This window comes from Daphnia magna, linkage group LG3, assembly GCF_020631705.1.
Source record: "Daphnia magna isolate NIES linkage group LG3, ASM2063170v1.1, whole genome shotgun sequence".
NCBI classification, from domain to species: Eukaryota; Metazoa; Arthropoda; class Branchiopoda; order Diplostraca; family Daphniidae; genus Daphnia; species Daphnia magna.
Window position 1 is genome coordinate 6,719,680 of NC_059184.1, and position 14,739 is coordinate 6,734,418.

Here is a 14,739-nt window from a genome sequence, read left to right on the forward strand (position 1 = left end):
AGAAAACTTGACTTCATATATCTATTTGATACGATGCAAGCGTATTACTTTTTATTAAAATTGACTATACAACATCTGTGTAGCACATACTATTTCATCTTGAATACAATTGCTATTGAAACAACCATAGAAAAAGAATCATAAATGCAAGCGGTTAAAAAAATTTTTGTACTGAAATTTATTGGTGAACAAAGCAATTTATGAAAAGGATATAATTATGCATATTTTTGTTAATTTTCATATATCCAGTATTTTCCATTATGAGTTTCACCACGGCGGATCGATATTGCCTGTATCAATAAATGAGAATTAATGTATTGAAATGTGAACCAAAAATATAATATTCTTTACCTCGAAAGATTTTCAAAAACTTGGAGATATGTAAATGCTTTTCATTGGCACTCCACAACAGGTCAGGGTGGTTGCTAGAGATAACACACGATGATACCTAGAGAAAACACACGACAGTGAATTAATACACTGACATTGTAAAGATTGTCCATAAAAATAATACCTTCAATATTATGCAGATGCTTCACAGTTGAACAACGGGATGACTAGAATTAGTTGAAGTGGTGATACGTATTGTGATACCTATAGACATAACACAGAGTAGGGGAGACTGGAGTAAGCCGGGACGGTTTTCGTTTCCCCCCTATATCTCCCAAACTAATCATTAAATTAATTTATTATTTTGTTTTTATGTATTCCATACGGTAATGTACCCCCCATATTTTTTATATAATATAATAATAAACCATTTTCCCATATAAGACCTTTAAAGTTTTCTTAGATTTGTGGGAGGAGCCTATTTTGAGGGGTAAGTGAGGACACTAGGGTGGGTGGTGAGGGACGTCCTCCGTTTACGCCTTAAAATTCATTTAAAAAATTTGTAAAAATTGAAATAGGGTCCCACTGCATAGACTCTATGAATTAATAAATGTTTCAATTTGATTATTGTGTTAATAAAAATTTTTTCTTACATGATAAAAAACCCTTATTACAAGATAGGTGGGGTTTGGGCTTATTGTAATCGATTAATATGCTGAATAATCGATTGCTTGTGATCATCGTTGGCGTCATGATCTCGGTGATGATTGATGGGCTTGAAGGCCAAACCCGCCCACTAATGTCCCATTTTAGTCAAAAACAGCTGTCCCGATTTCCCGATAAAGAGTATTTTTTTAAAACGTTAATATTATCTACAGTTATTGACCGAAAATCATAATTTTTGTTTTTAACAATAAAGAAATGATTAAGCTTCATTTCCATATTAAATTTACATGCCATTTGCGATTATTTTTTTCTATAAACATTAAATGGCGGCGACAAAATTAACTAAAAAAACCCGTTTTTTTTGTTTTGTTAATAACTAGTACAGTTATTGACAAAACTCAACCAAATTTCATGCCAAAGTAGATTGTATGTATCTAAATAACATACTAAAAAATTTTTTAATTTGATTAAAATCTACTATTTTTCCCCCTACTGTCCCTCTTGACCCGGTGTCCCGGCATACTCCAGTCTCCCCTACTAAGGTATAGACACTCTAAACTTTAATGTTGGTGTATTACCCAGGTCTTGAAAATAGTGTGGATGACTAGTAGAGTAATGTAGAAGTTATGAACTTTCAGCTGACAATACCTACAAGTAAAAAATTCATTCGTTACACTGACATATTTGTACTATTACATATTTCGTAAAATACCTTACCACTGCATACACTCGAGATGTTCTTGACGACGAACTGTATCCTTAGAACTGAAAACTGAAATGAATTAAACCGATCGATATGGATGTTTAAGCAACTAAGGGGACTTTTTGAACAAAGAAAACCTCGCTAACTTGCGTCAACGACGCGTCTCCATCTTAATTACTTAAAAATCGATCCTTTGTCTTGTAGTTGACAATATCAATACCTAATAATTTTAAAAACTTAAATAGAAATACGGAACGTAACTATTTTACCAAAAAACGTATTTTTAATTGCAAGTAACATAATGAAATTGATTCATGTTAACTTATTAATCTTAATATCTCATTTAAATGCTAATTTGTATATTAATCGTAATAATAAGGATCAATTTTTAAAAACTTGCAACGTTGCAAACTTCCGCCATTGCATTGGCTTGCAAGTTTCAAGTTTCAATCATTCTGCCAGTCATCTGCTCACTGATCCTTCTGACATAACTTTAAGTTATGTCACATTTAATTGTTGAAATTCCCAAAGGGGGACCTTTAAAAGGGAGCTGGATACATGTTGTCGCTGAAAATTGGATAGAGGACCAGGTTCTCTATTTACCAGATGCAAGATTTTCCAGCCAATACAAGAATACCATGCTGAAAGGTGGTGTACCACCTAATGTAGAGAATTGGGATCGCCACGATGTTTTTAAAATCGTGGGAACTTATGGTATTTATGTCTTAGTTATTTTTCGTGACTACTTGTATTGAATTTGTATAATAACTAATCTTGTTGATTTTATTAATAGGAACATGATGAAGCCAGAACAAATCTCCCCCGTGTTGAGTCTGGGCTTCCCATTCTGAATGATAGCAACACAGGAAGAGGTCTGCGTGAAAAGAAGTTAAGCTTGCCTGGTGAAACTACAACCGACATGGAAAGTGATGAGGAAGAGTCAGTTGGCCCGTCATGTAGGAAGTTAGCATCAACGATGCAAAAGAAAACCTCTCCAAAAAGTTCTTTCAGAGGTGGAACTTCACTTCCTTTCCCACATAACACAAGGCAGTCCGTCGGATGTCCGACAGATGTCGGGGTCGGATGTTGAGTACATCTTTTTTATATCCTCCGGACAGCCCGATATCCGATTTGGATGTCCTACGGATGTATTTTTTTTTGGTTTTGACCGCCCTAAACAGCGCCGTCGGACATTCTAAGGATATCCGAACGGGCTTTCATTTGGCTATAAATATGACATGTATTGGACATCTATTCATGAAAAAACATTAGGCTATACCAGGATTCGAACTCGGGTCTCCCGCATCACAGTCGAATCTTATTCCACTGTGCCAATCTACAGATATATTATGTATCATTTTCGAACAATACAATCGAATTTTTGTAAAACACTAGAGCTTTTTCGATAACAAATCACATACAGGATTTTTAAGAAGTCAAGATGATGTCGAACTTAGGTTAAACCAGAGATGTATAAATTGAAATTAAACAATTTATGCTAAATATTTTTTGAATTTTAAACTTCAGCATGATTTATTAAGTTTAAAGTAGTTTTTTATTATTTGAAATTATAATCCTATCATAAGTATACTTGCTTTGAATATTATTAAATGCTGAATAATATTTATTTTCTGTAAGTTAATTTCCAATGGCTTCGTTCCCGTAAGCTAAACGGAAAGCCTGTGCAAACAAAATCACGACTTACATATATTTTATTCATTTTTTGTAATAAATTTTAAAATAAACCATCCGGCAAATAGATATTTACTCCTTATTTTTTTTTATTTTTCGTATTAAATGCTAGACTTAAAATAAAAATACGTTCAAGGGAAAAATTTGAACATGGTTAAGTTCTCCCCTTTTGGAAACAAAGAAATTTTGACAATTAATAATGAAACTTAGTGATCGGCCCCAATTAGTTCTAATCGAGTTAACCGCCCCGCACCGATAAAGTGCATTTAGGGTCCAATTGAGGTGCCACTTTTTCAACCGGGGCGGTGGGGGGAAAAATTTTAGGTTAACCCGTTGCCCCGACGCAATTTTTAAAAAATGCTGTTCTTTCGGTTTCAGAGTAAAAATTGGAGCAAGCGGGTAGAACGAGCTATTATCGGGGTTGTTATCGGATCGATCGGGTGAAACCGTCAATCGATAATGTTTTTTGCATTGATGAATCGATTGATTGCAATCCAATTGATTGCAAACCCCAATTGAATTCGGGGAGATGAATTTTCCACCCTGAGCCCGCCTCGATGGCCCGAAATGAGAAACCCGATTTGCAAAAAAGCGCCCCGACTGGCTCGAGGATCCTTAAATGAAACCATTGAAAATCTTCTTGGCTGTTGGAAGGAGGTCCGTAGAATATAATTTCCGCACATCCATTGCACTTCCAAGGTGACTAGCCGACGGACATCCCTGGAACTACCCATTGAGTACATGGATATCGAACGGATATTCGGCCATGATTCGGACATCCGACGGCAGAAATGTGCTATATGGGTTACCTCCAACAGGCCTCTTGATTGCTAAGCGTTCGAACAATTTGTCTTCAACAGCTACACAAGGTAATTGATAATCAACTTGTATCGAAGTATAACATTACATCTAAATGAATTTTTATTGCATTTTGGGAACGTACAATTCTGATAAAGGAAGTTGCTCCAATGCTGCAGAATTGTCGTCTAGTAATCTGATGGATATTTCAAGTGAGCCAATTGATAATATCAATATTTTTTAATTGCATTTACGAATAGTTTACATTTCTGCGTAACTTAGGCAACACAGTTGGTCGGTTACATACTGAAGCTTCGTCTTCTACTGTGGATTTCTCTACTCAAGAAGTATTTCAGCCAGGTAATGGTAAGTCTTCATATTTCATAAAAATTAATTGTAACGTGATTGTAAGTTAATTATTGGGAAACACTATTTTTCCCTTAGGTACAGAAGCATTAGCCCACATAACACAAGGCAGTCCGTCGGATGTCCGACAGATGTCGGGGTCGGATGTTGAGTTACAGTGTGCCCACTTTTGGTGATTTGTCACCATTTTGGTGATTTCGGGCTGTTTGATGGTGTTCAAATGGTGTCAGAAAATAATGGTGATTTTTGTATTTTTTGGGAATTTTTGGATATCAAAAAAAAATTTATTTAAGTTGCTCAAATTTAAGGTTGAGATTTTAATTTTTAAAATTTTAATTAACCAAACTTGGCAACCGATGGGGTAGTTGTAGCTTGTACCTTGTAGGGAGTTGTAGCACACTGGCGACACTGTCTGCAAGTGCAAGACCACACAACTAACCAATGTCAACATTGCTAGTGGTGCTACTGTGCTAGTGCTAGTCTACATAAGTATATATGGTTGTTTAATGTTTACAACTAATTCAAAATGAGCTCTGAGTCCTCTGACGAAGTCGAGGAAGTTTCGTCAAGCCAGGGCCAGGCTAAGCGAAAGAAAACTCAAGTAATGGAGAATATAGTTAGACTAATTAATTTGAATCGGCGTGTAATTGTTAAAACTTTGTAATTTGTTATGTTATATCTCTAGGACAGTAAGTCATCCTCAAAAAAACCAAGGCAGTTTAATCCAGATTGGCTAAATGAGAATAAGCATCCAAAATTTGCTAAGTGGCTAATGCTGAAACTCAATCCACAGACTGGAGAGAATCAAGCATTTTGTAGAGCTTGTGCGTTGTTTTATCAAAATCATAAGGGAGATTTAGAAAAACATGTTGACCGTACCCAACACAAACAGAATATGGAAAAATTCCCAGAGTTGCTTAAGCAACAGGATCGTTTAGCCAATTTTGCATCTCCACTTAGGGATCGTATCACTAATCTTGAACTACGAATTTTGGCTCATATATGTGAAAATAGTCAATCAGTGTGTTCTGCTCAAGGAATGCTTGAAGTGATGCAGACAGAAGGAAATGATCTCATATTCAAGAAAGCCACATTAGGATATACAAAAGCAGGCAACTTGATAAGAGAAGGTTGGTAGAATACGTTATACGTAATTTGTATTACTAATTTACTATGAAAACTAATTGATAATTTCTTTCTATACTATTAAACTATTTAGGATTTGGAAAATTTTGTACACAACAAACAGCAAGTAAACTGAAGAAAAGTCTGCCCTTATCTCACTTTGGCGTCACAGATCGCTATGCGTTGTATAATATGAAAGTTGACGATTATTGGAAAGCAGTTCTCTCTACTCTAAATCCTTGCGGTGAACCCGTTTTCCCTAATCTAACTGAGTGCATGTACCTCTTGTTATGTTTGCCATTTAGTAACGCATCAGCCGAGAGGGTATTTAGTCATTTGAAGGAAGTCAAGGATGATAAGCAAAATCGGCAGGAGACTCCTACTACTGATGCAATTCTCAAAGCAAAATTTTGGATGTTGAATGAAGAAAAGTCAGCTTCAAAAATCCAATTTCCAAAAGAACTTGTCATTTTAGCCAAAAATGTTAAATCGAACGCACCAATTATCCATGAATAGTGCGCCGTTTTCCCTCATTCGTTAACACAGAATACCAAATTTAGAAATTGTTTTTAACACTTACAAGCAATGTTTAACCTGTAACTTTAATTTGAGTGTGTTTTAATTGATACATAAACAAGAATTAACGCTTTTCAACCTTTTAAAACGTTTTTTTGTATTAAAAACTTAAAAAAATTTGGTGGTGATTTTTTGGTGTTTTTGACTTTGGCGAATGGTGATTTTTCCGAAAATCTGGCAACTGTTTGGGGATTTCGACTACCAAGCAAGTGGGCACACTGGTTGAGTACATCTTTTTGATATCCTCCGGACAGCCAACACAGTCTTCACCCGTGAACGGATTCAGATCCAAGTATGTGATTCCATGAAAACGGATGCCGCGAGTGGTGACCAACGGATCCGTTTCCCTTCACTGATGGGCAAGTAACTTCAGTTGCGCCACCTTTCCTCCGTACATGTGAGTATAATAGTTCGAAGGCGCTCAGATTTGAATCCATTCGCGGAAGTATGAAGTCATGTTTCCTTTTTTCAGAGTTTGAATGTTGAATTTCCGTTCACGGATTGTATTTCAATTTTCAGTGTAAAAAGCTTTCGATTTCCGTAAAAATAAAATTATAATAATAATATTCAAAGAAATCATATCATGGTGAAAAAATTTCCGTTTTATCGGCTAGACCGAGTTATGCGTTACAGCGATAAAAGTGAAATTTTTTCATCATGATAGAATTTCTTTCTATATTAATATATATATATTTTTTTTACGGAAATCGAAAGCTCTTGGTGAGAGCTATTGATTGCCACAAAATTCATTATGATTGCACCTTTCGTTTGGATGCAATAAATTATTCAATTTAGCCAACTTTTGGGGAGGAGGGGGGATGACGTAGATACACACCCAACTTTTCGTACACCGTTCGGATGATTTGCTTCACTTAAACTAATAAACAACGTACTTTTCGTGATCCTCTTATCACGAGGAACACGATGACACTTAGAACAACGTCATTAAACATAGTGTTAGATTAGGAATTAGCAAATATGGATGAACAAATCGTGAAAGAGCACGTTGGCGGCCATCATTTTTTGGCGCCAGTTCAAATTTCGTCTTATTCCATTGAAAAATAGACGTAAAACACTTAACTATTATTGATTATTATTAATTGCTAATTTAATATTGGATAAATAATATGAAATGGCAGTATTTTAGTCATTTTTAGTTTTATTTACACACACTGACAAATAGTAGGACAATGAAAATTTTGATACCAACTTTCAGTACTTTAATTAACCAAAGGGTATCCATCAATGTTTTTCATCACTGGACGAGTCACTATGGTATTGACTGGAGGAGTCTGTATCAAAATCAGAGTGCTGCGAATCACAGTCGGATTCTTGTTCATCGGGATCTCCATAGGTGTATCTTCGGAAAAGTTTAATGGCTCTGCCGACCTTCCATTTCAGCCGATCGAGTTCGGCGTTGATTAACACCAATTTACCTCTCGAAACCTGGATCCATTCTGGATATGAGGAATCCTAAAAATTTTAAGGTTAATACTTAGAATATTGTATTTATAGTCCTAAATAAATCGCCCTGTTCTTACCTGATGCAAGGATGAATCTTGCCAACTATCCACAATCGCCGTGTGGATTCCAATATCGTCCTGAAGCCTGGAATGGATATCTGCCAAAGATTCCAGATAAGTCTTCATTTCGTTTTTCGTTTGGATGACTTCTTCTTTCCACCGCCTCGTCATCATCCAAGTATCAATTAAATTGTAATTGGACGTCAAGTTTACTAAAAAAAAGTTGAATTAATGAGATGTGTTATTAAATATAACAACAATATAATTTCAGTTGTTTCGTTCCAAGGGAACGATCCGGTTCCATACATTTCTTGAGTGATCTTGAACTGGGACTGCTCGTTAATCAGTAACATTAGGGCAGCAGCCTTCCCATTTGCTTCTTGCATTTTAAAGCGAAATTTGTCTCTCTCAGAAGTTGTATCTGTGATAGCAAACAAACAAATCAGTAGACGGAACATTTGGTTTAACCTATTTATATTACCTCCATATTTGTTCATCATTTTGCGAGCTTACGCAGCTGTCATAAAATGGCCTTCGAGATCGACTTTGTAAGAGTTTGGTAGAATTTTTTCCTTTCTTTTTCCAGTGGTAACAAGCGCCTCCTCCTCACAGGCCACCTCTTTCCCTTGATTCTTAAAATCTTCAGGGTTAGCTTCATCTAAAGAAAAATTTGCATTAAAATAAAAATACGGTAAATTACAATTGAATTCTGCATACTATTTTTTTTATCTTTCGCAAGTTGTTGTAGTTTTTTCAAGATGCCGGGAAGGTCTTGCTCGGTTAAACCTCGCCTTGATAGTTGGGCCGCTAATTTCTTCAGCGTCTCGTCTTCCTTAAGGGCTGCCTAATAAAAAGTAAAAATATTAGTCAGTGGCTTACAGACAAGTATCCAACTGGAAATTAAAAATATCATACCTTTTTTGCTCTCTTAACAAGAGCATAATCCATGCCATAATCTTTTTCTTTATTATGGTTTACCACCATTTCGGAAAGATGGTCGTTACGAGCTGGGAAAGGAGTACCACATTATAGAAAAACAAAAGGAACTTTTGAATATAATCAGCATCTCTCACTTACATGCAGGGCTCATGTGTTTCGTAACCAGCCCATACCTAGCGAAACGAGCAAAAACTTGTTCTTGTTCTTCACCTAGAGATGCACAGGCCCAATCCCGCCATCGACCATTATTGTCGACCTATAGTATTTAAAAAAAATTATCATTGAATCACAAATTGATATAAAATCTGTAGCACCGGTACCTGACAATCCCATGTGTGTGTTCTACCATGGAGAACTGAAAGAAATCCTGTCATTTCTTTGCTCATCCGCATCCATTCTACGTGCATTTCGTGACCTTCGGATACTTTGACGAGGTCTTTTAAAAACTTACCATAATTGCAAATGACGTCGTAGCAGAAGTAGACGTAACCAAGAGTCCAAAGAAAATGTTGGAAGAAGTTGACGACGCGGTAATTTTCTCCGCTCTTCAGATTGGCGGTAACAAGCACAATAGACCGGGAGCCACAATGACACAGATTTACCCCATAAGAATAACTTTTTTTAGGTTCTTAAAATGAAAGGCACCACAAAGTCAAGTCAAAAAAACTTTGTCTTGACGATGGGCGATGGGGCGTTTGGGTGGGGGAAGGGATCAAAAATAGGAAAAATGATCGATTTTTGTGGAAATTTACCCCATTAGAATAAAATCTAGAAATAAGCTTAAAATTTAGAGAATATCAAATAGAATTAAGTTACATAAAATCTGACATGAAAATCTGGGGCTTTCATGTAATCAGACTGCGATTTGTAGCCCGACGGCTGATTTTTTTTACTTTGCCGTAAATGGCAACGCAGCATTCGTGGCGCAAATTCAAATTCTTTCAGGGGGGAAATTAGAAAACAGGTATAGCTGACAATTTTATAAGCTTCAAGAACGTATTCCGGCTTTGGTTATGAAACTCCTCATTTGAAGACGTTGGTTACAAAGTTAAAAATCTTAAAGTAAAAAAAGTTATTGGAAAATAACAATTTAATCGACGTCGGACAAAGAGCAATCGGACTCATCATCGGCTTCATCGCTGGACACATCAGTGGCATCCTCGTCCTTTTCTTCTTCGTTAGAGGAATCCAAAATCATATCTTCAATTGTTGTCGGGACCATGTCACCCTGAAACCAGACAGGGGAGTATTTTTCTTCAACTAGCTGCCACCCGTTTCCGCTAGGTAAAATGACTTGAGGATTAAAAACAGTTCCGTTTTGCCAAACAGAACAAATAGCATTTGTTCTTTTGATTTGCTCCAATAATAAGAAAACAAGAACAGATGGAAAAGTGCAAGAACTTAGAATGGAGCGTGATTTGTTCGGTCGTATTCTTGCTATCGCTTTGGAGGAGAAAGTGGATATCAGAAATGTACTTGAATACCCCTTGACACCTGTCCCGTTATGTTTCAGCCATTTAGATGGCCAGATGAATAAAACGAACAAAGCAAAACTTTTCAAGATACTGGAAGATCGCGTACAACATCAACCTCCTACGACCATCGATGTTGTCATCATTGACGGTTTCTTCTTTCTACATCTCTGCCCCGATTTGCCATCTTCATTTGGAAAATCGTCTCGTCATATTCTTCAACGTATATTTGCATTCCGAGCCAAGACAATTCACTTGATCTTCGATCGCGTCACGTCGCCATCCATTAAGGACATGGAGCGAGATAAAAGGACAGATAGCGATCGATATGTCCCCTTCAAAATAGCTGGAGATAATCAGTTAAGACCTACTGATTTTATTAAAGCTCTAAGAAATAATAATTTTAAGCGAGAACTCGTTCCTTTCCTTGTGAAAAGCTGGACCGATGATTCCCTTGCTTGTTTTCTTGGCGAAAAATTGTTGTATGCTACTGAAGGCCTGTCATGTTTTTCATTCCGAGCACTTAATGGGCAAGTTCTCGTGAAAGAAGAAGAAGGCATGCGGAGTATTCATGAAGAGGCAGATTCTCGAATTATTGCCCATCTGAATTGCATCTCTTCCCCTGCCAATGTTACCATTCGAACTTCAGACACGGACGTGTTGGCTATCTTAATCGGGAATATGTCATAAAATCCGAGATGGTGTACACACCTGGCTAGAAGTTGGCACACAGAGCAAGAACAATCGTCGTTATGTAGACGTTAATGCAATATGCAAGAGCTTAGTAAAATCTCTGTCAAACGCAATTCCTGCTTTTCATGCCTTTACTGGATGCGACTACACCCCAGCTTTTTCAAGAAAAGCAAAAACTCGTCCTTTTTCCATTCTTGAAAAGAATAATAAATTTCAAGAAGCTTTTTCCTCTCTGGGTCAAAATGAAATTATAACAGAAGACACGATAAAGATTATCGAAGAATACGTTTGCGCCATGTATGGAAAAAAAATTTTGAAAACCGTCAACGAATGCAGAAAGGATATGTTCTTGAAAATTTATCAACCAAAGAGAGGTAAAAATCCTATGGCCAACGTCAAAGGATTTGACGGAAGCTCCCTCCCTCCATGCCACTCTGTATTATTGGAGAAAATCAAAAGAACAAATGCTATTTGTTCTGTTTGGCAAAACGGAACTGTTTTTAATCCTCAAGTCATTTTACCTAGCGGAAACGGGTGGCAGCTAGTTGAAGAAAAATACTCCCCTGTCTGGTTTCAGGGTGACATGGTCCCGACGACAATTGAAGATATGATTTTGGATTCCTCTAACGAAGAAGAAAAGGACGAGGATGCCACTGATGTGTCCAGCGATGAAGCCGATGATGAGTCCGATTGCTCTTTGTCCGACGTCGATTAAATTGTTATTTTCCAATAACTTTTTTTACTTTAAGATTTTTAACTTTGTAACCAACGTCTTCAAATGAGGAGTTTCATAACCAAAGCCGGAATACATTCTTGAAGCTTATAAAACTGTCAGCTATACCTGTTTTCTAATTTCCCCCCTGAAAGAATTTGAATTTGCGCCACGAATGCTGCGTTGCCATTTACGGCAAAGTAAAAAAAATCAGCCGTCGGGCTACAAATCGCAGTCTGATTACATGAAAGCCCCAGATTTTCATGTCAGATTTTATGTAACTTAATTCTATTTGATATTCTCTAAATTTTAAGCTTATTTCTAGATTTTATTCTTATGGGGTACATTTCCACAAAAATCGATCATTTTTCCTATTTTTGATCCCTTCCCCCACCCAAACGCCCCATCGCCCATCGTCAAGACAAAGTTTTTTTGACTTGACTTTGTGGTGCCTTTCATTTTAAGAACCTAAAAAAAGTTATTCTTATGGGGTAAATCTGTGTCATTGTGGCTCCCGGACTACAACTCCATGCCGGCAACAAGCACTACCAAGCCCGGTTTCGTCCTGAGTACGATGACGCGAAGTGTTTTCTTTTCCAGCTTTGTAAGTGGAGTTACCACAATTGTCGTAACCTTTCTATGGAAGAATGAAATTTACTATAGACTTGACGGCTGAAAAATAAGAAAATAAATAAAATTCACCTGAGGTTTTAGTTTATTAATTTCTTCGACGTAGCTCTGAATTTTTGCGTCGCTTACGATTACGGAATCCTCAAATAAAGACTGCAAATGGCCGCTAAGGAAAGACATTTATTAATAAATTTTTGCAATTGTTTTAATGGGACATTACCTCCTAGCTGCTTTATAGCGATATAGTTTAAAAATCACATCGAAGTGACAGTACTTGCAAGGTAAAACGCAAGCTTTACACCGCATAAACTCATTTAGCTTAACATCGACATCAATCTTGTGTTGAATGTACGAAAATTTGCTGCTAGCTGTACGAAACATTATTGGATTAATAACCGGATTCTGAACGAGGATAGATTAAAACGTATAAATGAAAATATTTTTTAGCATCTAGAACAATCCATCACTTACCCTACCACCTTCGGAGGACATCTTTCCAGATACCTCTATGTATTTCGTGGCAGCTGTTGAAGGAATTTGATGTTTCGTATGAAACCAGTGAACCATGTAGGATTGGGAAAACAGCGTGCACGTTCTCGTAGGCGATCCAGGCCAATATCCAGCATTTACATAATTCCGCACTGACGCTTCGTTTGTCGCGCCACACGCTGGATTATGGCAGGTGAAGGATGCTGCGTTTAAGTCGAACCTACCTATGGATGAATTAAAACAAAAAACTGTAATGTACGTCAAAGAATGTACGCTTCATTAAATTCCCAATAAATATCTTCCGAGACCACAAAACGAAAATTGCGTATTACTCACCTAAAAGCGTGACCACTATCATGTATTTATTTTTCAAGGGTTCCAATGTCAAAGTGTTAATGCTTCGACAGGATTGGCATTGAGCAGGAATGAAGCATGGAACGGCGACATCTGAAATATGTTTGATAAAAAATTAACAACAATATAATACGCACAGTATATATTATTACGTACCTTTTTGGACAACAACAGACAATTGTTCATCCCAGAAGTCCCTAGATCTCAATTTCACTAATTTTGAATTCCCCAGTACCTCACGTTGATGAAATACATTCCATGAATGAAATTGAATGTCACAGTGTGGACAAAATGTCCTTACACAGCAAAGACAACGTATGTAGGAAGCTGTAAGAAATATTTTGCAATTCCAACATATTGATGGAATGGTCGCAAAACTTTCAATATGTGCATCGAAAACTTCATCCCAGTGCTCGTCCCCGTCATCAGCAATCTGGCCCATTCTCTTAGCATGTTTCTTCATTTTTACTCCATCAAAATGCATGTCTTCAATATTGTAAGGAACGGTCAGCCGCGTTCCTTACATCCCTTTCTCCTTTCCCACGCTTACAACCCTTTTCCCCTCTTCCACCGATAGGTCATCTACCGATGGCTCCGGCCTTCAATCTCCCTTCTACCTGGCCTTCAAACGTGTGAATTCTCCACATAGGTGTTACATTTACACACAAAATATTAATTCCCTTTGCGACACCTAACCCTAAGTGACCTTGCTCCTTCGTATAAATGTTGCCCTTTTCCCCGATTGTCAGTCAGTCTTCAGTCAGTCTTCAGTCAGTCTTCAGTCAGTCTTCAGTCAGTCTTGAGTCAGTCTTGTGTCAGTCTCTTTTGCAGTCTTCCGCAGTCTTCATCAGTAAGTCTCTTTAAATCGGACTCGTCTCGTTAACTGTTATCTCGGTCTTTGCCAAAAACTTTGTGCAACAATAAATTCATCATCATCACACACAACTATTCCCCATATTCAATATTAAAAGTAAGGAAAACGATTTCTATTCCCCGTCCTTACAATATTGTTCAGCTCGCTGTCTGTGATACTAAAATCATCATGAACTCTACGTAAATATAGTTCCAGGGGAACAGCAGACTCTACAGAGATCATCAAATAGTAACATATAACTAATAATATGGTTTTATTCACTGTTTGAAGTATAACATACCCTGAAGGTTGATTGCCTCAGCGTGAAAAGTCTCACCCTCTTCTAGGTTTAATACACAAGGTACGTGTGTGTGAATGTCTTCTTCCACAATACATTTAGAAGTTTCTTCTGTGTCTGGCTCTGAGGGACAACAAACATAAATTTTTTATAAACTGTGTCGTAATTATAAACAAAAGTATTTCTTACCAGAATGATTTTGTGCAGAGTCATATTTGGTTTTCAGTTTCTTCTTTTTCGTTGACATTGTTTCTTCACTAATGCTCGATTGCTGTTGTTTCATTCTAGGTAACAAAGCTGTTCTTTTTTTGTACTTTGCTCGGGTGTATTTTTTTTTCTTCTCTAAATACAATTCTTCTCGGAAACTTCTCAAAAAATTTTCCTTCTTTGACATGATTGTTTTCGTAGTCGACCAAAGAAATTGAGTGTCGAAAGCGGATAAACAAGGTAGGTAAACAATCCGTAAACGGAAACAAATCCTGTAAACATTGTAATACCTGTCATACAAATTTTACACTAA

General features: G+C 36.9%; 1 protein-coding gene, 1 long non-coding RNA gene and 1 pseudogene across 3 annotated transcripts; 2 read left to right on the forward strand and 1 right to left on the reverse strand.

Annotated features, from left to right (window-relative positions):
• Window positions 1–36: 36 nt before the first annotated feature.
• LOC123470569 lies at window positions 37–1,880 on the reverse strand. Of its 2 annotated transcripts, none has more exons than XR_006644292.1 (5): window positions 1,714–1,880; window positions 1,575–1,644; window positions 515–594; window positions 352–448; window positions 37–290 (listed from the first exon to the last, which is right to left on the reverse strand). It is a non-coding gene; the product is annotated as an uncharacterized LOC123470569 (long non-coding RNA). The 2 variants fall into 2 exon arrangements; XR_006644293.1 differs by having other exon boundaries at window positions 1,709–1,880.
• A 2,270-nt stretch (window positions 1,881–4,150) lies between these two features.
• LOC116936204 lies at window positions 4,151–6,476 on the forward strand. Its single transcript, XM_045170931.1, has 6 exons — window positions 4,151–4,260; window positions 4,348–4,401; window positions 4,472–4,555; window positions 4,634–5,156; window positions 5,241–5,685; window positions 5,775–6,476. Exons 4-6 carry the CDS (start codon window positions 5,082–5,084, stop codon window positions 6,194–6,196), a joined length of 942 nt encoding a protein of 313 aa, XP_045026866.1. The 5' UTR covers window positions 4,151–4,260; window positions 4,348–4,401; window positions 4,472–4,555; window positions 4,634–5,081; the 3' UTR covers window positions 6,197–6,476.
• Window positions 6,477–10,025: 3,549 nt separating this feature from the next.
• Window positions 10,026–10,880, forward strand: LOC123470472 (annotated as a pseudogene).
• The last annotated feature ends 3,859 nt before the right edge of the window (window positions 10,881–14,739 follow it).